The 25920-nt window shown below is 41.3% G+C and overlaps 1 protein-coding gene across 1 annotated transcript in view; it reads left to right on the top strand.

Annotated features, from left to right (window-relative positions):
* Window positions 1-25920, top strand: part of SERINC5 (serine incorporator 5) — a 38011-nt gene that overhangs the window by 2943 nt on the left and 9148 nt on the right. The window contains exons 2-9 of the mRNA XM_015848605.2: window positions 9823-9990; window positions 16317-16495; window positions 16768-16850; window positions 18512-18605; window positions 19808-20019; window positions 20805-20900; window positions 23598-23724; window positions 25300-25366. Coding sequence (XP_015704091.1) covers window positions 9823-9990; window positions 16317-16495; window positions 16768-16850; window positions 18512-18605; window positions 19808-20019; window positions 20805-20900; window positions 23598-23724; window positions 25300-25366 — 1026 coding nt within the window. The remainder of the gene's footprint in view (window positions 1-9822; window positions 9991-16316; window positions 16496-16767; window positions 16851-18511; window positions 18606-19807; window positions 20020-20804; window positions 20901-23597; window positions 23725-25299; window positions 25367-25920) is intronic.

Here is a 25920-nt window from a genome sequence, read left to right as displayed (position 1 = left end):
ATTAGAGCTATTAATGCGTTCAAAACTATTTTTGTAGGTCTGTTAAATCTCACGTGCTGTCTTTAGTGCTGCTCAGCACTTGAAATCGTATCAACTAGTAAACGCAGTAAGATGCTCCATAAGTAGAATATGAGATTTGTCTTTTATGCCCAGGCCATTAACTTGGGTTTATAAAAACAATAAAATGCCATATTCAAATCCAGGGCTTAGCTCATACTCATACTTCCCTGTGTTGGGAGCCTCTGGGGCAGGGAGGGGACACCAACACTTGTGGGTGAAGGGACAGCTGGCTGCCTGAGGTCTGGTTTGGGGTATCAAAGGTACAGTCATTAAAGACAGGGCTTTCCTCTTCTTCCCCCTCATTTGTAAAAACGTGGAGGCTTTGCTCTAAAGCAAATGGGTGCCCAAACAACAAAATTAATGAAGCCTGCTGTCCTACAGCTTTGCATGCTGAGGTTGAGGTATCATACATCAATTTCCTCTTCTACTAAATACTGCAGCCTCGTCTTTGTTCGGGCTTCAGACATCATTTTTCTCAGCTAGGCCTTCTGCCTATTTTCATGAAAATAGTGAGGAATTAATACCTTTGAGGCCCCATCGCCCTCTCGTAGCTGGATAAAATTTGCTGATGGATCCAGAAGTGATTGGGAAGGGAGCTGACAATAACCAAAAGGCAGTGAGATCATGTAAGTGTTGTATTGTCTTACATTTGCACTGCTAGCTTTAATTCAAAGTAATCCCTTCCCTGGCAGTGCTTTGAGGCAGACAATATGGTTTCTCATTCCTGCTTAATTTCTTATTCACACTTTTTTTTTTTCCCCATTTTTTTTTTGTCTTGCATTCCATATTGTCAGCTGACTGTGCTGTGTGTTTAAAGAAACAGCTTAAACACCCATACTCATACAGCTGGGGAGTGAAGGCTGTGCAAGAGTGCACCTTCAAGGGCAAGGTGATACTTTTCTGTGAAAGGATTTGCATCTTACTGCTGCATTTATTTATTATTATTGTTTAGGATGCTTTTTTTCATTACTGATACTGTCACTGCAGTGGATGTACTCAGAGTTGCCAGTGCAAGATGTGCTTGTTTTGGGGAACAGCTGAGTGAAAGCCTTGGCTGTAAGTACAAGTGTGAGCTGGAGGTTCTGCCTATAGCTGGTATCTCCTGCCATCCCAGATGTGTTCCAGGTTTGCAGCTTGGCTGTGTGAAGGTGCCTGGGCTTCAGGTTGCTTCCAAAGCCCTTTTAAATCTGAGTTGATGGCATTTGGGCTGTACTGTCCATACTACATATTCCTAGATATATAGGATGCGATGGACTGTTCTGACCACTGGCATTGTTCAGGTCACCCAGGAAACAGATTTCAGCACCAGCAATCTGAGCACTTTAGTTTTGAGGGAGGATGTCCTTGAGTTGCTGTGGTGGAAGCACAATGGCCTTTCTTATTTGGACTCATTAATTTGAGATAATCTCTGTAGTCTTGAATGCATCCTCCATGTCACTTCTCTGCAGCCAAAGTGCTGGGCACTCTGCAGGCTGCATTGCGCTGCAGTGCATGGTGTTGAGCAGCAGGGATGGATGGCTTTTGGGAACAGTGTCACAACAGCAGCGATGGAAGCGTGGTGCTGCCTTTCTTGTGACACTCCTGACAATCTCACTTCCATAACTCAGTAGGACTGGTGCTGTTTACAGCTTGTGACTGAGCTCACAGCAATTAGGGACAGCATATGCACAAACATATAAAAGAGTTCACAGCCTGATTGTGAGAAGCTTTTTGCTTTTTTTTTTTTTCCCCTGTGCACTAGAACTGCACAAAGTGTGTCAGTGTGTCACCTCTCAAGCCAGGTTTTAATGGGAACTGTTCCTGACAGTTTGCGAAGAGGATTTGTCTCATTTTTTTCTCTTTATATTGCTGCAACTGGCAAGGCAGTGGTTCGGGAGTGCTGTTCAAGATACTTCTGAAGTTGTCATTGTAATGGTATTTAAAAAATGCTGATCAGTGAGGAGGAGATGGGGAGATGTGAGCAGGCTCCGTTTTGAAGCTGCCTGATTAGAAATAGGAGTGCAGGTGGTTGTTATGACTCTGATATAAACTGGAACGTCTTTAGCAACTTTGTGAGCAATTAGATTGTGGGCGTTTTTTAAACATAAAATATGGTGAAAAATAGTTAATCTTTAGTAACAATTTATTGTCTTTTGTCATTTCACATGAAATGTTAGAATCTCTTTTTTTTTCCCTTAAAATCCGAATTCAATAGCAGTTTTTAAAGGCACAGCATTTTTGTGGGACAGCTCAGAGCTGTTCATTTGTTCAGAAGTGAAGCAGCTGTTCCAGCTACATGCTTGTAAATCACGACATGAAGAAATTCACTTAACCTGCTTCTTCACTCCTGTGGAACACCGATTTGAGCCCGTAGCTCTTTCTGTGCCCACTGATACACCACATTGTGTCTGTGTGCTGCTACATGACTCAAGATAAAGAGATATCATAGAGAAAAAGTGCTCATTGTGTGGAGTGACAGCCTCAAATTATCTACAGATGATGCCATCGCTGCTAAGTCTTCCACTACCCAGCTGCTCCCTCTTTTGCTGTGAGAGGCACTCAGGTTGAGAGTGCAGTTCCCATGTCCATAGCTATGGAGGAGGTGCTGGGGAAGCAAGGGGATCCAGGGAGAAACACAACCTTATGCTGCTGGTGGGAAATGTCTTATGGCCTCTGGATGAGAAACTTAGGGTAGGCGGTTTGGATTCCCTCTTTAATGAGCAAGGAGAAAAGACCAAGTTCAAAGCCAAGCTGGGTGGGGCCCTGAGTGGCCTGATCTAGTGGGTGGCATCCCTGCCTGTGGCAGTGGGTTGGGACTGGGTGGGCTTTGAGGTCCCTTCCAACACAAGCCATTCTGTGCTTCTGTGGTTTAAAAGACACTCTGAGCTAGTCAAGAAAGCCTTAATGAGAACCAGGGAACTGTAGCAGACAAATATATTTTTTCCTTGTTCGTTTTAATGAGAAATGCAAATAATGGCTTGGAGGAATGGACTGCCCATCTCCTTTGAGATATTCTATATTAAATTTAATAACTGAGACATAGCTACGCTAGTGGGGGGATGGGTGACGTGATGTGCTGTAGTGCTCTGGTCAGACTAAACATTTGCCTTGAGTTTTCCATAACCATCAGGAGAAAAGCAGTTGTCCAGTCTTTAATCCAGAAATTTGGCAGTGATGTTGTTTGCTAATGTTGAGCTGAGTCACCGCTTAGTCCTGTTTGACAGAAGTGAATCAGTCCAGCCAAGTGCTTCACTTCCGCTCTGCCAGCATCTGTCAGCAGCTTCACTGTGCTGTTGGTGTGACTGTCTCAGACTCTGCTTCCTCCAGTAGGCTTTGGTCTGCATGTTTAATGGCCACATGGTCATCCTGCTTCATGGTGTAGGGCATGAACCTCCATTTTGCCTCAGATCGTGGCAAGAAGGCCTCCCCAGAAAGCAGTGTTCTGTAAGGATGTGTGTCTGAAGTCAGTTGTAGTTTTGCACAACTTCCAATGTGAGGGGTGCTCCCAAAAATAGGTCCTTAGTTAACTGATGTACTGGTTGCTGAATCTCTTGTCTTGAGCCACCTGGTCACTAAAGCAGCAGTGAAGAGACATCTCAGGTAGGCAAAGAAGGAAGTAAAGCTTCAACTTTACATGAACAAACCATCTGCCATGTAACCATGCAGCCAGTTGGAGACATTTGTGCAGGATGTATGTGTAGCTGCAGGAGGGTTCAGTAATCCCAGCTCATCAGCTTTGGCTGCTTGGCATCACACGCTTATTGGAACAGTGTGTTAGCATAAAGGTTTGCTTTTTCACTTTCTCACTCTTTCCCGAAGCTGTGAGCCGTGCCAGGCTGGTGCTGTTTCTGGTTGGGATCTGGGATGCTTTGTTTAGTTTTGAGTGTCTGTTGGGCCATTTCTGGCAGACTTTGACTTTAACAAATCAGTAATCACATTATCTGCAAACCCTACAGCCAGGGTAATGCTTGTGGTCAAGTAATCACTGTACAAAGGCTAAGCTGCTGTTAGCCCCACTGAAAAGAAGCTTCAGTGCAGCACATTCCTCAGCTCTGTGGCATGGTCAGGAATGATTTGAAGAAGTCATTACACAAAACATTCTGTTCATATGTTCTTGTAGGAGTAGCCACTGAATTATTGTATAATATGCACAGTGCTTGCTTGCAGCACTATAGTAGCCCTTAGCTGCTAAGGATGGTATTTGTGATGTAGCGGTATGGATGGGGAAGCATGTTGTAGGACTGTTCTGCTTTAGCATGATACAACTTATAACAATATTGAATTGAAGAACACCTTGCATAGCAGTAGCAGAACTTTGCTATTAAGGTTCTACACATCAATTTTGAATCAATATTGTTAAGCTTGTTAGTGTTTCCTTATGGATACCCCTGCCCTGTCATTTTCTTTAGATATCAGAAAGAGCTGTGTCTCTGAACCAAGGCGTTAAGGAAGCTTTGTACCAAGGAAATAGGAGGCTCTGCTTAGAGTTGATGGAGGTTACGTATTGAAGAAATTGACATGTAGAAACTTAACAGCAATGTTTTGTTACTGTTAAGTCAGGTATTCTTTATTAGCAGCACTGGGAAGCACTGGGGATATTTCCACCATAAGTGCTTCAAAGATTACATGATTCAGAATCCGTTGTATTTCCACAGACAGTCCGTATCCATCAATTACACGTGAGACAAATAACATATACATGCCTACCTCAGGCAGTGATTTATGAGGTCTCCAGTCTTCTATTCCATGGTCTTTTCTACCATCAAGCATAGTTTCAGCATCATGGCAGTGCAATTGATAGTCATTTACTTCATCCAGTGATCTTCCTCGCTTGTTCTCCAGATTAACTTCATAGACACATGCTCAGCAGGAGAATGCCTGTTATGAGTCACTGATAGGTACCAAAATCATAACATTTGCTCACTCAGCACTTGGCCATTATTTCTGGACATCTGCTCATCCTTGGATAGAGATAAGTTTGGCAACCTGTCTTTTAATGATATATATACTGGGGTGATAATCTGTCTTTTAATGATATATACCGGGGTGTAGAAGATAAGGAGGATAGAGGGGAGTATCATGATGCCTGCTTGTTGCATCCCAGCCTAATCCCAGAGTGAGATAACTTGGCCTTGTGTGGAGGCTATTATTGTATTTCTTTTGGGGAGGTTCTCTTATCAAAACAGAATAGTGTTACAACATGCTTACTAGTCCGTAACACTGCATCTGTAGTATTTGCAACATCTAAAAGCTATCACAGTCTTGCAAGTAAGATTTAATCACATAATATAACAACATGGCAACTATATTTCTAAAATATGCTACTAAAATATATGGTATTTCTACTTCTTCACATCAGCTATTTCTAAGGACAAGTTACAAAATACTTTGTGCTCTTCTTCAAATCAGCTGGCAGTCACTGGATATGTAACATACTTCTGGGAAACTTCTGCATATGTAACACAAGTAATGTATATAAACTGAAGATCTTTTGTGTAAGCTATGCATGATAGGAGGATTACCCCCATGCATCCAGTGCTGCCAGTAAGAATACCTGCTTAACAGTAATAAAGCTTTAAGTCCCTTCTCATGGATTTCTTTGATTCAGGAAGCATGATGCCCTGTGAAGATGCTGGGCGGTTGTTGGAACTCTGCTAGGTCTTCGTTTCCTTTAATAATGTGCTATTTTTATTTTATTTTATTTTTAAACATGATCTTCTTTGGCTTTGATTTTTACAGTTTCTGCTGGAGTCTCCCAAAAGGAAGAGAGCGTTGTTGTGACAAGTTTGGTACTTCCCTGTGGCTTGTATATTTAAAAAATACCGTGGGCTATTTTGGGTAGTGAGCCTGAAACTCCTCATGGATACGCACTTTGTTTTAATGGCCACAGAACATATTTGCTATGACCTTCAAGATTTTTTTGGAAACATCTCTGGAACATACCTTCTAAAAATGTCACTGTGTCTACAAATGCAATAGATTGTACACGTCCACTTTGCTTCTCAGTCGTGTGTGTAAATAGCCATGTGTGGGCTCAGCATTACCGCCCTCTCTAATTCTGCCATTTCTCAGGTTGGATCAGTTTGGATCTCTCCATGACCAAGACTTGCATGCAGGGCGGATGCTCAGAGTGTGCTGGTGGAGCATTTACTGCAGAGAACATGGAGCTGGTGCACAGCTTGGTAGACCTGGTGCCTTTGCTCCTGCCACCAAAATACTTGCTCAGAAGGGCAGAGTGTGTGGGTCACTGAGAATGGTGTGGAGTGCTCGCCTTTGTACTGCCCTCTTTCCTGTGTGCTGGCCCCTCAGATGGAAGGATAAATTGTTTCTGCCGTTGCACAGAACATCCTGTCAGGCAGCTGAGGAGGGTTGATAAGGCATTTGTTTCTGCCCTCTTTTGTTTTTTAGCCATCTAGCTCCTTTGTTTGGTTAGCAGCTGCTAGCTGCTGCAGTGCCACTGCAGGGGTACAGGGAGCGGGGCTAGGGCAGCAGCAGCTGCTGAGCCAACCTGGCCTGCAGAAAAAAATGTCTATGAAACTCTGCATAAGTATTTTTAACTGAAGAGTTTCCCACATTGCTGTCTGCAGCTGCTGCTGCCCAGGCGGCCACATGTCCTTGTGCTAGTTGCCTGAATTGTGGCAGTCTTTGGACCTGTGAGATCTGAAGCCAGACACCACTGCAAGCTTGACAGACTGATGCCACAGCAGCCAGACTTCCCAGTGCTTCTGCCTTGGGCTCCTTGGAGCCAGGTGGGCAAATGCCCACAGTAAGGCATGTAGCATCAGACAGTGGTGGCGCAGCTGTGCACTGCAGCAGCTGTTGAACAGAGAGCTCATTGCAGAGCTGGACTTTGAAGTCTGCCATCCAAAGATAACATCTTTGAAACCTCTCAGGTCAGTGGCTTGCAGCCAGCCAGCATCTCACTCTTTGGGACAGAGACTGTTTTCATATATTTTTGGATAACACCTATTTTCATTGCGGCTCACTCTGGAATGTAGTTAATCATAACCAGAGTTACTCTGTTTTTTCTTTTTTAAAAATGTGGGGCTGTGGCTGAACAACCTAACCAACTTTCTATGGTTTCCATGACTATTCAGAATGCCCTGAGTATCAGAGTGCCAGAGTGTCTCTGAAATAAGATGGATGCACTGCTATTTTTCACAAATACTGTCAACTTATAGGTTGCGTGCTGGCTATTAGAAGTTATAATTAAAGTTTCACTAAATAGTGAGAAGCAATGTGCTAGTGAGCTATATATACTATTTAAGTATAAATAGCAGCTCCTGAGACTGGAGGGCTCCCAGGACTGGAATAGCAGACACATTGCTGGATATGGATGAAGTTTCACTGGCAGAGCTCTGTAGCACTTAAGAAAATGATGTTCCACTCTCACTCCTAAAAATGCCAAAGCTGTGTAACTTTTCCATACTTTAGTATAGTTTTTCATGGTACGCTGAGTACAGCCAGCAGTTGAAATACTTCCTAGATACTTTGGATCTGGCTGATACAGACTGAAAGAACACTCAGTCTTAATCTTTTTTTTTTTTTTTTTTTTTTTCAGATTTTTTTTTTGTTTGGAAGTACTGTTTTTTCCATTTGTTTGCTGAATAAATAGATCGCCATCGCATAGTTATTTCTTGGATTTGCAGTCAGTGCACTAGAAGTTAATTTCACTCAGCTTGCATTATCTTCTCTTAATGTACTTGCCTGATGTGCTTATGCACATTGTGTTTTTCATTTCCAACCTGGGTGCCAACATGAGCCCATTGTGCTTGTCCCTCACAGCTCCATGTGTTACTGGGAGGATTTCTGTTCCCCAGCAGTGGTGGTTCTAGAAGCTGCTTGCAAGGAGGCTGCTGTCATCTCTGGTGTGAGGTGCAGCAGTGAACCCAGAGCAAGGCAGAATGGGTTGTGCTGTCTCTGTTTTGCTGTGTGAGCCACCCATATGCTGTGGAGCGAGGCAGGGGTTGAGGACAGGAAGTCTGAGCTTGGGTGTTGCAACTGATAATAGTGGTAAGGAAATAGCAAGCTGAAACTCTTTTAAAGACACTTCTCTTTTGCCACAGTCAGATACACTTTGATCAACCAGTCTAGGGGCCACGCTGTGGGGTTGCATCAGAGTCACAGGTCTGCAAACAAACAGGAGAGACACCTTTTGCTCCTGGGTCAGACAGGCTTTGCTGCTGGAGGAGGATGTACTAGGATGAAAGCTGTGTGTGTGTGCCTGGACAACTCAAGCAGGCTGTTTGCTGTTTAGAGCATACCCCTGGTGACAAATAAGTGCATTTTGAAGCCTCTCGCAAGGGTTAAGAATAGCTGTCTGCAGCTACTTGCTAGCTAGCAGCAAGATCCTCTGACCGCCCGTGACCCTGTCAGAAGGCTGAGGAACTGCAGGGCATGTGTGTGTGCAGACAGTACTCTGGGTATTCTTGAGCCCCTGACGCCTCCAGTGCATGTCCCTGTGCTGAGTGCTGGCCATCGACAGCCCAAAATCAGGAGTGCAGGCAGTGGGGGTGCTTGGACCTGCAGCATGGGCTGGAGGAGAGGCACAAGGAGTGCCTGGGTGCCTGCTGATGTCCAGAAACTACTGTGGATGCATCTGCTGTGTGTGAAGTATGGGGCCATATGAAACTGGTGCTTGTTGCAATGAAAGGCCCAGCCAAGGACACTGCTGCCTTGTGTACAGAAATAACACATACATCTGTAGTTTTATCTATGACTTCTCCTAAGGTAGAAGGAAGGGAAGGTGAGTTCAGCTGTTCTGGAAGTTAATGATACTGTCAAGAGCATGGAAATAATGAGCCCCAAGCTAAATCATTCACAGGACTTGTTCTGTGCCTTTTCCTCTATTGAATATAGAAATGATTTGCTTTTTGGAATACTTATTTTTTTTTTGTCTTGGATGCTCATGCAGTGGCAGGAAGAAAGGAAACAAAAACATGCATACAATTCCATCTCTAATAGCATTTAAATATTACAGACAGTATCAGCTGAAGTAAGACTTGGTACTTGTATTGCTTATAGCTGTTATGCATTGCTTCTTCTCTCTTCTTTTTGCAAAGATGAACATCACTAATTTAAACTTTGCTAAATTGTTTCTAAACAGCTGTGAGTTTGAAGTTGTTCTGTCTTTCTTCAGTGTAAGATTATGCCATTGCATTTCAGTTTTTCACTGTCAGCCTTCTTCTTTTTTGCTTTGTTTTGTTTTGCTTTGCTTTGTTTGCAGTAAGCAAATTATTTCCAGGCTTTCTCAACTACACAGGGTGTTCAGAACTGTCGATGTCATTTTTGCTTACTTGTTTTTGTAATTGTTACCTGTTCACAAAGCTGTAAGCACAGCTATCCCAAGGTGTTGCTTAAGCAGCTTTTCTTCACCACATTCAATTTGCTTAAAATCTTCAGTAGTTTACAAATTCTTGTGCATGTATCAGGAAAAAGACTTCTTTTAAGAGAGCAGTGTGGTTCTGGTGGACTGAAGAGCATAGAATCTGTAGAGTTAGAAGCATCCTTTGGGAGTCATCTAGTACTGCAGCAAGCAGAGACACATACAGCTACATCAGGTAGTCCAGAGCCTGGTTCAGCCTGACCTTGGATGTCTCCAGGGCGGGGGCTTCTACCACATCTCTAGGCAACCACAGTAAAAGACTTTTTTGCTTATATCCAACCTAAATCTACCCTCTTGATGTTGGAGTTTGTAGGAAGTCTCCCAGTTTCATCATGTGATTTGCAATAGAAACTTACTGTTGATAATGGAATGACTTGGATTTTTGTCTTCCTTTCCAGTTGGCCTGCTGCTGTGGTACTGCTGCTTGTGCCTTGTGCTGCAAATGCTGCCCCAAGATAAAGCAGTCAACAAGCACACGCTTCATGTACGCGCTCTACTTCATCTTGGTGACTATTATCTGCTGTGTCATGATGTCAACGACAGTAGCTAATGAAATGAAAACACACGTAAGTAAGACACGCATTACAGATTCTGAGGGGAAATGGAGCTTCATCTTTCTCTTTTCTCCTGTATAAGAGGGCACTTCCTTCTCATAAAAGGCAGTCCATTCTCCCTACCCACCCTAGGGGACTGTGCATGATCAGCACCATCTTGTCAGATGCTAGACCTGTTGTACTTCATCTTTGGTTTCATTTCTTAAACCACCTAAGTTGCATAAATCCTCTCTCTCACTATGCAAGCTGTTTTTAAGTAGAGGGAACAGTGGCTGGATAATTTACATTTTAAAAATTAAGTAATGTGGGACTGAAACTTTTCTGTCCTGAGCTTGGCATCAGGTCTGCTTTGAGGATGTCACTGTACTCACCATGAAGATTCAGAAGACTTTAGTTGCTTTGAGCATCTAGTTGTTCTCTGTATTCCTTCCTAAAGAGGGAGTTCCAGAGGGAGCATGGCAATGGTCATTTCCCTTTTTTTACTGACTGTTGGCTGAGTTGGTGCCCTACTTAATTTCTGTCCTTGGCTTTTAGTTAGCTGTGAAAAACATCCCTCTGAAGCAGCCTGGGACAGAAGCTGGTGGTAACATCCTGTAACTGCAAGAAAGGTGAAACAACAAGATTACATAGGGCTATCTTGAGGGTTTGGTGCCAGTGACCTTCACCCCACTATGCCTTTTTTGTACATTCTGTACTAATTTTCTTTAGTATTGCTTTGCTTGGATTATCGCAATGCTGCTCTCTTACCTCTGGTCACCAGAACTTGCAGTCAGTCCTGTAAGAGCGCCTACTGCAGACAAGATGCTTGACTGTGAGCTGCAGCTCAAAGACTTTTCAGTGTGATGCTGAAGTGTCTTGCCAGGATTTACTTTGACTTACTGGATGCTTAAATTGGCAATAAAGTGAATAATCCAATGAACTGAAATATGTGGAATACAAATTATATGCTAATATGTATCCAAATTTCATAAAGTCACTTCTCCATGAGTAGTGTGGTTTTATGCTGTTTGTGTTCTTAATTAAAAAAAAAAATAAACTGTCTCCTTGTCCAATAGAAAAGTGATTCAAGCAGGCTTCAACAGAGTGCTTTTCAGTCTTGCCAAATTTCTTTTCCAGTTTGTAGTCTTTAAAGCTTGGTGTAGGAGGAAATGTCTCAAAGAGTAACTGCTAGTGTGAAGTAGAAAGATAATTACCTTCTTAATTTAGAGCATTTGAAGACTTTGAATTGGAAATTGACCATCTGAAAGTAGTCTTTCTGTTCTCCAATTTAATAATTCCAGGCTGTTCAGACTCTTGAAACTAATTCAAGCCTGTTCTTGTGAAGTGCACCTTCAAAATATTTATCCAGACAAACTGGACTTGGCTTCCCAAAGATGAACTGTGTTTTGAAAGTGCAGGGCACTTATTGGTTCCTTTGCTTTTGTCTGGATCGCAGAGTATTCTTAAATCCTGAAGCCAGACTGTAAGCAAGTACTTTACAAAATGCTTTTCGGACCTTGTGCTCTCCTTCTTGAAAGGGGGCATAATGTTTTAACTAAATTTGTTTATATTTCTTTATTAAAATAATACTTAAAATTTCAGCGCTGTTCTTCATGGAGCCATCACGTTGGTAGGAAGCCACAAGTCTGCTTTATCAATTTAGAAATCAAATAATCACACTGATGTTACGTGAAAGGAATCTCACCTTTATCCGTCCAAGTATCTCATAGTTGCACTGATGTTATGCGAAAGGAATCTCACCTTGTCAGTGGAGAAATTTTGATTGTTTTGTTTGCTGGTTACAAATTCCCAAGCTTGAAGTAGATGTGAAAATATTGTAGCACTGTAACCTTTGGATCTTTGAAGTTATTTTGAGAGGAAACAACAGCAGCATACATCTTTTATGGACTCTGTAAAGAGACTTTTAAAACGTTTGTTTTATAATAATTCATTTGTCTACACTGTCATGCCTTCAGTCTACTAGTATATGTTTAAGACAGGATTTTTAGTTCCCCAGTTGTCAAATTCAGCAGGTGCCAGCCCAGAGTTGGAAACCTGCTCAATTACTCAAGAAGAGTAATTATGGTTTCTTTTTGGTAGGTTTTTCTCTGTTCTTTTCATCTTTCCTTCTTATCTAATCCATTCCTGTGCCCATGAGTCATAAAGGGAGAGAGGCCTGAAGAATTAAGTTCTGAAAAGCATGCAGAGAAACTATGGCATTTATCTTTGATCTCTGGGGCGGAAGCAATGGTGAGGGAGTAGACAGGGAGTGTAACAGGGAGGGAGGGAGTGGTTGGCTGTGGAGAAGAAAATAGTTCAAACTGTTGGAATTAGGTTTCAGAGGCAAAAGGTGGCATACAGCATCAAGATGTGAAAGCTTTAGCAATGTGGACAGCAAGGCATGAATGATGACAATACAGCTATAAAAGTTGGTTTTAAAATTTGAGTTTGATCCAAAAGGAAGCAAAGCAGGACTCAACTTGAAGAATGGCCTCTGTGATCCATGTGTATATTTTTCCAGTTATTCTGGTGAGAACCAGGTACACCTTTACTGGCAAACATTCTGTTGAAGCATGACCTTGCATTTCACAGGCTTTGAAATGATGGTTGATGCAAATGGAGGGAGATGGTGGTTTGGTTTGTCAAAAAACTGCTAATTTAAAAAAATAAAAATTATTTTTTAATGTCAAAGCTGTTTCAAAACTACTGGTTTCATCCTAAAAGCACCCATTTCCTTAAATAATGAAAGAAGAATCAGAAGGAGGATTTCAGGAAAACAAATGTTTGTGAAAACCAATTCATTATTGTCAAAGCATTTCAGTTCTGTACGGTTATAAGTTCTGGTAGAACATGTTTTCAGACTTGTTTCCCCAGTCATAACTGCATTACAGTATGTTAAAATGTAAATTTGTGACCAAACCCAGGTTTTTAAATTAAGCTGCCTGATGTCTGTTTTGGAAAAGAATTAAGCTGTAGATGCAAGCTGATGCATGTTTTGATCACATCGTGGGTTTTTTGGTTTTTTTTCACTCCATATCTCATCTGTTCAAGACAAGGGGTTTTACCCATGTTTTTTCCCTTTGTTTCTATATGTTCTTCTATACGTTCTCCATTTCCATAACAAATTTCATCTGCCACAGTCTCTCTCAGTTGGCTGAGGGCACATCCTGCAGGTTCCTCTGGCTCTTAAGGCCCTTTGTCCTCACATGTTGAGAGGTTTCCAACATGCTCACACTCGTGCTGTTGGGCACAAGTAGACCCAGGCTTGGAGGTGGCCAAAACGCAGCTGCCTTGAGCCTGGACAAAGCACAGCTGCACCAGCTTGCTGCTGCACCGCAGTTAGTTAAGATGCCAGCAACTTGACCTGATAGGAAAGGTAGTTCAGGGCAGTCTGACCCTGTTCTTGCAGATGTTCCTGCTCAGAGTAGTCTAACCTTGTTCTTGTAGTTGTTGCCATTGTCTCAAAGAGTTTCAACACACTTAAAAAAATTACCAACCTGATGATGTATTTGCACATGCAGCTATAGAGGTACTCATATTATCCAAGAAGAGACTGATTTTTTTGCAGTAAGAGTGCCTTGTCCCCTACTCAGAGGCCAGGGAATTTGCTTATGTTACTTTTAAAGGGAGGAAGGTAAGTACTTCATCGAGCTTGGCTAAGTAATCCTTGATTTTAATAGCCAGCAAAACTATACAGCAAAAAGAAAACATAATAAAAAAACTTGGCTTGGACAAGCTGCTTGCAGCTGAGTGTTTTTCAGAGATAAAACTTCAAAACAGAACTCCTCTTTTTAAACCTTCAGTGATTAAGACCACTTGTAAGGCTTTATAAGTCGTTCACAGCAGTAGTTTTTCCTGCTGTGAAAGATGTCCCTTTCATCACATCAACCCTTTTGTCCCCAGCATTTTTACTCATTTTAAACTCATGTTTATTATCTGCCGGGGTCCCCAACTGTTTGGTTTTGTTCTTGATTTGTTACTTCAGGATCACTGGTCTCTGAAAAAGGTGTTTAGTTGCACAAGGAGTGTTCTTGTGGCCATCATTTATCACTATATAATGCTGTGCATCCTCCATAGTGCTGAGGTCTTTTTTGCTCGTGTAGGCACAAAGTAAGCTGTTGTTCTTGTGAATTCATCCATTTTCTCTCAGCCTGATCTGTAAGGAAACTGCTGCAAGATACAGAAAAGAACACAGAGGGTCAATAACCCCATCAAGACTTCAGTAGAAATCCATGCAATTAGAAGTTTCCCATTTATAGCTATCCAGAGATCTGTTTTTAACTAACTAGCTGATTAGTCAAGTGTCTTGGTGTTTTTCTTGTTTTAAAACTTATAATCAAAATGCTACTTGGTACCAAGTCTAGATCTAACAGAAACTCTGTGTAATCAGTGTGATCATCTCTATAAAAAAAAAACTTGATTTTTCTCAGAAATACTGTTCAGTGCCATGCATCTTTCTAATCTGTGCTGATGGATGGTCATTACAAGCAAAGGACTGTGAGGTTAGCTAACAGCCCAGTTGTTTTCCCTGTTGTTTCTGTGGCCCCATGGCTTGCCCTGGCAGTGGTATGGTATTGATAGGTCTCATAATTATTTCATTCAGTCCATGTGCTTGTTTGGAATGCTGGCACATTCAGCCAGTTTGACATATCATTGCTTTTCAAGACTTAAGAAAAGGCACTGCTGATGCCCCACATGTTTTCTTACTAGCCCTCTAATGTTTTTGTATGAGAGTTGTGCCACAGCTGCTTGTTTACTGTGCAACTTCTCAAGTCCTGGCTAGTCCTCTGAGTTGCTTCTGAAAGAGCATCTCAGGGTGGCACAGCTTGGATTCATTTCTGTAATGCCAGACAGCTGTGCTGAAACCTTCTGCTTTTCATCTCCTCCTCTGATTGTAGCCCACCTAGGATTAATTCAGTATCATAGTTTGGCTCTCCTCTGTTTGCTGCACTTAGCAACAGTTTAACCGTGTGTTGCCTTGAGCTACTGAAATACTTGCTTTTGGGAAACTGCTAAGGAGGCTGTTGACTGTTTTGGGTTACAGAATTGAAAGTTGCACAGCATGTATTGTGGAGAGCTCGCTTTCAAATCCTTGCAGCTGGAAGCTGAGAGCTTATGTGTTAATCCCATGTTTCCTGCATCTTGGATGGCTCTCTCCCCAGCTGGGAATGGTGCCTGATCCCTTTCTGCTGTGTTCTTTTTGTTCTTCCCCGTCCCATTTTCATAGGTTTACCAGCATGCTGAAGGAAGAAGACACAGGTATCTTCTCTTCTTTCATTCAAGGATGGTGTTGCCCACAATCTTTGCATGCCTTTCTTCCAAAAAAATCAGACCTGGCTTGATACTTTCTCACATCTGATTCCCATTTCGTCTGCTTGATTTATTTGTACAGTGTTTTGTCCTAGCTGGTGTTGTTTCTTGATTTTGTCTGTTACCCATGCAGGTAGCAGTGATCAGCTCCAAAGGTTTTGATGGGTTGCTCAACTGGTCTCACTGGCCTTGGCTGAGCACTTTATGCATACAGAGAGGCCCTTCTTCCTTTGAAATAGCTAGTGGTTTTCTAATTAAATGCCTCTGTTTCTGCACAACTTCCTGGCTGTGAGAAGGCAGGGGTCGGTCTGCACAAAGGCACCACAGAGAACTCAGTCCTGTCCACAGAGTCCTGCTTTCTGGGCACTCAGAGTCACGTCTACCTAGTGAAACCAAGGCCAAAATGTGTGACAGTTTACATTACGTTACAGCCAAGCATAAAGCTTCAAGAGCAAATATTTAACGAGTCAAGAGGAAAGTGGAATTTTCCTGCCTCTCTGTTAATTTAACATAAAATCAGGGCAACTGGCACAACTCCCTTTCAGAAGCTGTGATGCAAGGGAGGGAACTTGTTTCCATATTGCTTGGGTGTGCTGGAAGCATGAGGCAAAGCTTCCTTCCCTGTTCGTGGCCCCTTTGGCTGGTGAAAATGCCAATATGGCTTTATGTAAGCTGGATTACTGAAACTGAATCTATTGTTGTAAAACATGGGGAGAAGAGAGAGGATCCTACAATGAGTGAATAAGTATTAAGGGACTGTGATGACTAAGGCCAACAGAGCTGAAGGAAAATGAGGGGGCTTGTACCCCCAAAGCCATCTGGAAGTAGTTGACAGTTGAGGTTCTGGAAAGCTCTGATTTGTCTTTCACATTGTTCTATATCCTTTAAACTGTCAAATCCAGGCTGAGGGGTATCAACAGAAGGTAGAGACAAACATTATCAGTGTTAAATGAAAAAGTGAAAAGGCAGTGGTGCACCAGTTTATGAAGGCGTAGTTGTGAGGTACTCTATGTCCTGTCTAACAGCTAGTAATGTGTTTTATTTTTCAGTTTCCCTTCTATGAGCAGATGTGCAAGGGCATTCAGGCGGGTGAGATGTGTGAGAAGCTGGTGGGATACTCTGCAGTCTACAAAGTCTGTTTTGGAATGGCCTGTTTCTTCTTTTTATTCTGCTTGTTTACCATCAAAATTAACAACAGCAAAAGCTGCCGAGCATATGTTCATAACGGGTGAGTATTTGTTTAATTTCCAGTCTTTGTTGATTTGTGTTGCTTACTTTCCAACTGGGTGTAGTGTTAGGCAAAAAGGAAGAGAAAAGGAAAAAAAAAAAAAGGTCGATTTCACTGTTCTTGTGTATAAAGCAGTCAAGGTTAAAGAACAGCAGTCAATCAACACAGTTTGTTTTTTAACTTGCTGGGCTAGACATTTTTCATAACACTTGATCTGAAGACCTCTAATTCATATTATAACCAGATGATTTCTTTTGTTTTCTCTCATCCAGATTCTGGTTTTTAAAGCTTCTACTTCTGGCAGCAATGTGCTCAGGAGCTTTCTTCATTCCTGATCAGGACACTTTCCTCAATGGTACGTCCTTCTCATTTTTTTAATGCTGCTTTTCTCTGTACTGCCTTGAGGGTGGTTATAAATCCTCGAAGTCTGCTCAGTGTGAGCACAGCTGTATTACTTCAAGTAAACCCATTGTAGTTCAGGAGAAAAAGAATATTTGAAGCTGTCTGGGGGTAGCTGCAAACAGAATAACCCCTCATTGTTGGTGATAACCATAAGGTGGCCAAGTGGGCTGGTAAAACACTACCATGGAGCTGTTATGCAAATTCTTCAATAAACAAAGACTTCAATAATGCAGAAGAAATTGTTCACTTGAGAGCATAGGGCTGTGTCTAAGTTTGGTTTGTGCAGGTAGCTCTGCATAAAACAGCAAAGTAAACCACAGACAGGCTTATTTCAACTTCTTGCCCTTACTGGCTGTTTATGTCTGGTCCTAGTTTAGTCTGATGACTCGTAGGTGAAGGGACACTTATCTCTATCCCTTTTTTTCCTGCAAAGTCACATGCTGGTTGTATGGAATGGTCATTAGTATCTAATCACTGCTTGGTTTAGGTGGTACACTGTGTTACACCCACAAGCAAGCAAGACACCCTATCATCTTTTGAGTAATCTCTTCCATGGTAAAAAGTCACCAAGAAGTATTTGGGGAAGAAGTGAAGCAATTTTTCTTGTGCTGATGGGAACTACAGCCTAACCTGGTGTGGAAATACAGCATAACAAGCTCTCATCCCCAAATTGCTTTTTGGCCTTTCTCTGTAAAGCAGAGTCCTGTATATCCAGCTAAACTGTTCTTCAGGAAGCTCCTGAGGAATTCCCAACACTGGCCTGCTAACCTTGTCTGTGGGGGCTCCATAAAGCATGCCCCAGTGTCCTGCCTGTGGCAATAAGAGGTTGTTACTGAGAGTTTGGCTATTTAATTATTTGCTGCATTGGTGGTCTGCTTTTTCCTTCAGTGCTTCTTCTAGGCGTGTTCTCTTTTAATGTGGTGGTTGACTTTTGTTTTGTTTTTGCACAGTTGTTTCTTTTAATTTTCTTCTTGATACTTTGGTATTGCTCATAGAATATTTACCGTCCAAAGTATTCAAGCAGTAAACCACATACAGTATAGTAGGTCAGTGGTTAAGTAGTCAAATAACCTGTCTTAAAACTAGTCGATAAATACCTAGTGTTCTTGTTCCTTTGGGAGTGGCTCAGGACAGCATTTTTAAATAGATGAGCCATGCCTTCGTTTTCCAGTGGTACTGGAATCAAGGGAAGTATCTGCCCTTTTTAGCACTAGGTTCCAGTACCTTGCAATTTTAGGGTTTAGGCTTTAGGAAAATACCTTCAGGAGTCCTCCACCCCTACCAGTCACAAATAAAAGTTTCAGTATTTTCTGTCTGATTATATTAACATTGTGTGTGGAAAAAAAAAAAAAAATCTGGGTTAGAGAGTCTCTGTAACTGTCCTGACAGGCTTCTTCAGAGTGTGTAATAGCTTGCAAGATGAATTCAACAGGGAGCTAATCTTCAGATAGCTGAGCTGACCTTTTGGCTAAAACTTCTCATCCCCTGCTGTATCTGTGGGCTTGAGATATTCAAACTGTGTCATGACTTCACCTGGTAGACAACAATTTCGTCTTATCTTGAGGAGAAGGTGGCTACAGTTTTGACCAGTTTTCTGTTTTTCTGCCCTTGTAGCCTGGCGCTATGTAGGAGCCACAGGAGGTTTCCTTTTCATTGCCATTCAACTCATCCTGCTTGTTGAGTTTGCACACAAATGGAATAAAAATTGGTATGTGTTGCACGATTAGTTGTTTATAACTATATATAATGTAGTATAGTATGTAATGTATTATTATACTCTGTTATTTGTATACACTATGTAATATGTATAATATATACTATATAATAGTATAATACATAATATTATGATGGACTCCTGAACAGCACGTCTTTTGGAACAAAGGAAATGAAGCATTGGAAAGTAGTATAAATGCTGGTGTTTAGAACTGTGCTTTGTTTCATCTGCTTTCATCCTTCCTCAGAGGGGAAGTATTTCCTCCTTATTCTACTCTGTGCTGATATGTTCTTAATCTCAATTGTTACAATTCCAATAAGTAGTAGCATGTTGGGATGCAGACTCTTTGTTTTAAGCTGTTCAGTTTTCTGTGATAATATACTTGCTAGGAAAACAGAGCGCTGCGAGAGAATAAAACAGGATTCGCAAAGTGTAGCATTGAAGCTAAATGCAGTGATACAAAGTGGTAAACCCTGTTTATTGTTTTTGTGTGTGTGTGTGTGTTAGCATAATGCACATCATATGATTTAGTTAGATATTTATGTATTTTTTGTTGTGAGAACTGCTGCTTTCACTAACTTATTTGTTTTTATCTAAACATACAAGATTCCATTGTCAACCCACACACACCATGTTTTGGCACTGACTTAATTTCAGTTTGATATTATGCTCCTAGTTTTTAGTCTCTGCTCATGGATTAAAATACTTGAATTTTATGTATATGAATGTATGTATACATATATGAATATGTATATGAATACCTGTGTATATACAGGAACTCTCACTGCCTCCTCTATACTTTTTGGTATGTACATGCTGACTGCTAGGAAGGGTTTTAGCAAACCTTTCTTAGATATCTGTTTTCGTGGAGGAAGAGTGGAGGTCTTACATGGCTGATATTTTGACAGCTAATTACGACAGCTGCTTTTCTGTGTATCAGCTTTTAGCATCAGAACTCTCTTGAAGAGATGTTCATTTTATCAGGAAAAAAAAAAAAAAAAGCACTAGTGCTAAGGAGAGTTCCTTCAGTTTCATGAATGGAGCTTAGCAGGGGCTTCTGTTAGTGTGGTGATATACACACACTTCAGGAACATAAGCACTGTCTTTTGTGTTTGATAGCATGAACTATTTAACTATTAGAACTTTATTTTTTGGGAAGGGGAGGTAAAGTAATGTGATTGTCTCTGTCTCCCCAGGACTGCAAGCGCAAATCACAAGCAGATGTGGAGTGGTTTGCTCGCTCTGGTCACTCTCATCTTGTACTCTGTTGCTGTGGCAGCCCTGGTCCTCATGGCTCTTTTCTACACGCGTTCAGAGGGTTGCTTGTCTAACAAGATCCTGATCGGTGTCAACGGTGGCCTGTGCCTCTTTGTGTCGCTGGTAGCCATATCACCCTGTGTCCAGAATCGTGAGTGCTGACCTTCTGCTTTTCTAGTGCTGCTGACGTTGCATGCCTTGAGGTGTGATAGTTCAGAGCTAGTGCTGTTCTTATCCCAGTCTCCTGATCAACATTGTGCTGTGCTGTTGTTGCTCACCAGTTCAGCTGCTAAAACTACAGAGATGTTAGATGTTTTGGGCACACCATCAGGCACCTATACTGTAAAGAATGCTCCTTTGCTGATGGCTGGTAAGGTGTAGAGGAGTTTATGTAACACTTGTAACATTAGCAGTTGAGGCAATGGCAGTAATACTCTTTCACCTCTGTTTTAGAATCTGCTTTTGGCTGCTTTCAGTTTACCATCTGTAAAGTTTGGGCCTGAAGTAGTTGACAGCAGTATTTCGTTCTTCTCCGGTACGTTCAATGTATGCTGTTAATATCTTGCATATATTGGACCTGGAAGTAGTAATTTAAGTGGCTCCAAAACAAGTTTTGCGGGCAAACAAATCTATCGTGGCAGCCTGTCAATAGCTTTTTGGAAAGCTGGTACTTTTGGCAAGACCAGAGAGGTGATTCATTTCTTATGTGGGAATCTTTAATGCCTTTCTAAAATAGCCGGCAGAACTAAAAGTTAAACTCTTTTCACTTGCTGGAGGAAGCGTATCTGAACTTACAAACTGCTTTAAATAAAAAATAAATGGTACTCTCCTCTTTTGAAAGACACTGATGTGCTTGATGTTCTTTAAGGGAAGTAAATTTATTTTTCAGTTTGTTAAAATGTCTACAAAAATGATCTTGTTTTCTTTCTTCTAAAGGCCAGCCCAATTCTGGTCTGCTGCAGTCAGGAGTAATCAGCTGCTACGTCATGTACCTCACTTTCTCAGCACTATCCAGCAAGCCCCCAGAAACCAGTAAGTGCTTCGTGTTAAATCCTTTCAGACAAACCATGTGTTAAAACCAAGAAGGCCTTTAGGAGACCTTAGCACTGAGGAACATAGGAGTGCTTTTTTTTTTTCCCTGCTCTGGCCTACACAAAAGAAACTGTAGATAATAATTTTGGGCAGCATTTGAGAGACTGTAAATACTCTCCCTGTAGTGTCAGTGCTTTGCTCCAGGGGAGCGTAACTCCGAGTTTGTGGACTGCATCTGTTGCATGAGAGTAATTCTAGCTTGTTTTCTACTGATAAACTTCCCAGAATCCTGCAGTCTGTCCATGTGGCAAGTGCATGTGCTCATATAATAGGATGTAACTCAATTTGTAATATTTGACCACATGATAGGAAAAGAGTTTGGATAGATGGCTCTTAACTGCCTCTACATGAGGTCAGGTCACCAGCTCAGCCCCAAAGTTTACTAGATCTGCACCAGTTTATGGTACCGTGTACCCAAGTGGCTTTGTTCTGTTTTGCTGTGCTGGCAATCAGAGTGGATACTAAAATCTCTTTGTTTCTACTAGAATTGTTACACTAGATAGCCTTTGCTATTCTGTTGAACAAAGATTTGACTATTGTTCATCTTTCATTCTGGAAGGGAACATTCTGAGTAAAGACCTGGAGTTGTGCCACGGTTGTTTGAAGTCATGCTGTTCTTCAGCTGAGTTCCTGTACTCCGTACATTTTAACTATTTATGTTGCAAGCAGGAAGTAAGGAACTTCCTATAGTCTTAAGTCCCTTATGCTGCAAAAACACAGCAAGACTTTACTATGAATCAAAGAGACAATGTATAATCTTGTTTAAACTAGGCCTCATAGGCAAACAGCTAACTTTAGGAAGGAATACAGAAACCATAGGAATGTGAGGTCCCAAGAAGATAAGTAGAGTTGCTGTGTGCAGCTCAGTGAAGGGTCCCCTGAAGATAAAGAGACAGAGTTAAAAGTTCCCAGTGAGAAAGACTTGGATCCTTCATGAGGATGACTAACAGCCTTCATCCATTGACCACCAGACGGGGCCCAGAGACCTTCCCCATATTTTAGGATGCATTTGGAAGGGTGGGACAATATGTTAACAAGTTCCTTTAAATCCAGCTCATATGTAACCAATTTCTTGGAAATGTAATGAACATGTATACATTATGCGTATAAAAGTGTAGCTGCCTCTTTCCTTGGTGGGCATGTTTCATGGAGTAATCCTCCATGCAAGCAGTGTATTAAGGGAATACCTGCTTGACATAACTCACTGGTATGTCAAATTACTCTGTTGGATTCCTTGGCTTCACCATGCTCTTCACAACCTGTTTCCTTTTCCCATTTAACGATTAGAGTCACTGGTGTGGATGGGGAATATTTTTCTCATTTGCAGAAGACTTATCTGGATTCAGATCATTAATGAAAAAAACCTATTATTGCTCAGCTTTCATTATTGAAAATCTAAAGCAATGATATCTAGAAGCCCAGTGGTAGAAATGAGAAGTTTCACAGACACGTGCTCGGAGGGAAAATGAAAAAGTGCAGAAGAATCTCTCACATTTGTGTAGACACTGGCACGTAACACAAACATATTCCAGAGCTAAGAACAAAAACCAGGCTGCTTTGGTGGAAGGTGTATTTAGTAATGTAAGCAATGTTTTTGAATGAATATAGGAATTGAGTTAGATGGCAACCGAATTAATAAGATTTGATACAGTCCAAGAAAACAAAGAGAAGAAACTGATGTATGATATCAAATCATTAGTTTTGTGTTATTTCATGCTTGTGACAATCGGAGCTTTTAGCAGTTAAATGAATGAGTGCTCTGATTCTTACTGGTATGCACTGCAAGCATGGTTATTACATTTGGCAGAGTTTGCATCAAGCTCTTTGCTCTTTCAAACTCCCTGAATCAAATGTTCCTCGTTGTGTTCACCCCAGTCTTTGTCAAACTAACTCTCATAATGGCTTGTGCAGCTTTTACAATGGCATACGCTGGAGCTGACACTTACTAAGATGTCCAGATGTCCTGTACCACATCACTCAGATTTGCCATTCACTGATTTAATGTTGACTCATTCCTCAATCAGGGATCTCCAATTCTGCTGTTGCGCAAACCAGATCTGAAGGAAATGCACACCACAAATACTTGCTCATAACATTCAGCAAGGTTGCAAATGTCAGAAGTAAAAGGCAAACAAAAGGAAATATCTGTTGAACCTCTGCTTATCACAGTGTGCCTTTGATTTTGCCCTTACATTTGCAAAAATTATGATCTCTGGTGCATAATATCTTGGTTTTGTATGGCTTCGTAGTCTTGGGTGCATAATATCTTGGTTTTATATGGCTTTGTAGTCTTGGGTGAAGTGCTAAGAAACTTCCAGCTTCTTATTTTACGAGTCTGTTGCTTTGTTTGTCAGCTTGAGTGAATAACAAGCTCTATTACCCTACTAAGAACAAGCTTTATTACCCTAAGTTGCACTGTTTTTCTCTTAAACTGATCCGTAAGGTTAGGTTTGCAGAATTTATTATTTTTCTTAAAGATAGAAGGATGCAACTGAATTGTATCTACTCAGTATCAGAAGTAAAAAATAAAAATAAAAAAAATAGTTCTCTGAAAAACTTTGTTGAGAGCAGTCCTTTGAAATACCATGAAATAAGCATCGATAACCATTACTTTCATTTTATTTTTGTTTTTTGAAGTCCTGGATGAAAACAATCAGAACATCACAATATGTGCACCTGAATTTAGCCAAGGACTACATGGAGATGAAAACCTGGTTACAGGCCTGGGTACTACCATTCTCTTTGGCTGCATTATATATTCTTGGTGAGTCTTGGCGTTTAGATTTGCTATTAATGCAATGTTGTCTATCTAATGACAGCTCATAGCAGTCCTCAAGCAAAGTAATGGCAAGAAATAGAAATTTGATGGAAGGTTCCTATTCCCTTAATTTCCCTTAAATTCCCTTAATACCAACAGGATAATACAGCTTTTGAAACAACGATGTTTTATTAAACCTGAGTAGAGCAATTCACATTTGAAGGTGGAGGGAAAATGTTTATACTTGTCCAAGAAGGTGATTAGTCTCGAGGTGCTTTGATTCTGATTTTACTGTACTGCAGGAAAAACTCCATGCAGATGTGTCTGTGTAAGAAAGCTGTCTGTAATTTCTGTAATATCCTGGCAGGAGCTATCACAACCGTTCTTCTGGACTTTTTGGAGTAAACCAATAAACAAATGCATGTGGGAGGGTTTAGGGCTTCTTTTGAACAACTTGTGAGTACAGGAGTGCTGTCAGCATTTGCCAACAATGTCTTCTCTGAAATCTGTCTTTGCCCATAGTGTTGTGATGCTCACCTGGAGTTATTGCAGCTTGCATCAATAAATTAAATCATAGACCAAGGGGAAAGGCAGTTGCTGATCGTAAAAACGTAATGTCTTACTGTTTTGACCGTGTGAGTTGCCAGGAAACAGCAGTGCCTGTCTGTTGCAGGTTTTTGAGCAGCTTTTGCTTCTGAATGAGTACAGAGTTTGTGTACTGAAACTCTAATAATTCTAAAATGAATACAAGAGGCATTCTGAAGAAGTAGCACAGCAAAACTTTTGCCATCAAATATGGATGTTTGTCCATTTAATTCTGATATCAAATATGTGGATTTGCACTATGAATATGGTTTTCATGGGAGCAGTATTTTCCAGTGCATCAGGAGTGTGTTTGGGGAGTAACTTTCAGGTATCCAACCTGCTGGGGAAATGCACCATGAATTTGGGAACATGAGGGCTGTAAAAAGGAATTCAAAAGGAATTCTGACCTGATGCTTACTGGGGATGAGCACATGCAGGGCATTAGCACACTTCTCTTTGTGGGTAGTAGTAAGTTCAATTTATGATCCTGAGAGGGGAAGACTGGCTGGACCAGGGAACTTTCTTACCAAAGGCAACTAGAAGAGATCTTCCCCAGACGATTACTGTAATGCAAGAAAGTGATTTTTAGCAATTGCAATACCGACAAGCAGTTGGTGATCTGCTGAAAGCTGACTGCTGCCAGCAATGGGTTTCTTTACTGGCAAAGCATTCAGAGAAGCATTTTGTGAATGCTGAGCCCAAGCAATGGCTGTGAAATTAATATAAAAGCATTAGTTCAGCACAGCAGGGAAGATATTGTCTGAAATGCAAATTGGAGTGATGAGCTGTTTGCCGCTGTCTGCAGGTGATGAATTCATCGCCTTTCAGGAGTGACCTACTTTTAAGCTTGTGATTCATTCAGAGTTGGCCTGTGGCCGTCTGTCAGGCTGGTTTATGCTTGTGCAGAAGAAACTTTTCACATGCTTAGTGAAATCAAAAAAATCACCCTTGTAGGCTTATGCAGAGGGTTCTCACTCTGTCTTCTTTTGCTCTTAGTTTGACCTCAACAACACGTGCAAGCTCTGAGACGTTGAGGGGAATATATGCAGCACCTGAAACTGAAGTGAGTTCCTGCTTTGTCTGCACAGATTTCCTTGTGTGCTTTTCTCGCTGTTATTTTCATGGCTAACTAATCTGTAACTAGGTTAAAAAAACAACAGAAGAGTGTTCAAAGAACACATGCTACTTACCTCCGGGTCTGGAATTGTGTGAATATTTCTCCATTCTGGCCTTTCTGCAGCTGTTGCACATCCCTTGGCAGTGCCTTTAAGTAGTAAAGTAATTTGCTGCTCTTGCATTTTAGCAGCTTGCATAGCATTGTGGACTTCCTGTAAATCTTCTTCTCCTCACGAGCGTGTTTCCTCATTAAAAGAAAAAGTCTGCTGGGCACTAAGAAACTAAAGACATTCCTGAACATCATTAATCCTGATTGCCTTTGTTGTGCACATGAACTTCTATTAAAAAATGAAAAACAGGGGCACAAAGCTCAAAGCATGTGTGAGAATCCAGGAATGCAGATGGTGTTTGCAGCATCTGGATATGAGAAAGCAAAACATGTTTAGCTTTAGGTGCTACAGAATTTCCTCTTTACCTCTGGAAAAAGCACATAAGCCATGA

This window comes from Coturnix japonica, chromosome Z, assembly GCF_001577835.2.
Source record: "Coturnix japonica isolate 7356 chromosome Z, Coturnix japonica 2.1, whole genome shotgun sequence".
Classification (NCBI taxonomy): domain Eukaryota; kingdom Metazoa; phylum Chordata; class Aves; order Galliformes; family Phasianidae; genus Coturnix; species Coturnix japonica.
This window is presented reverse-complemented; position numbering and strand designations above follow the sequence as displayed.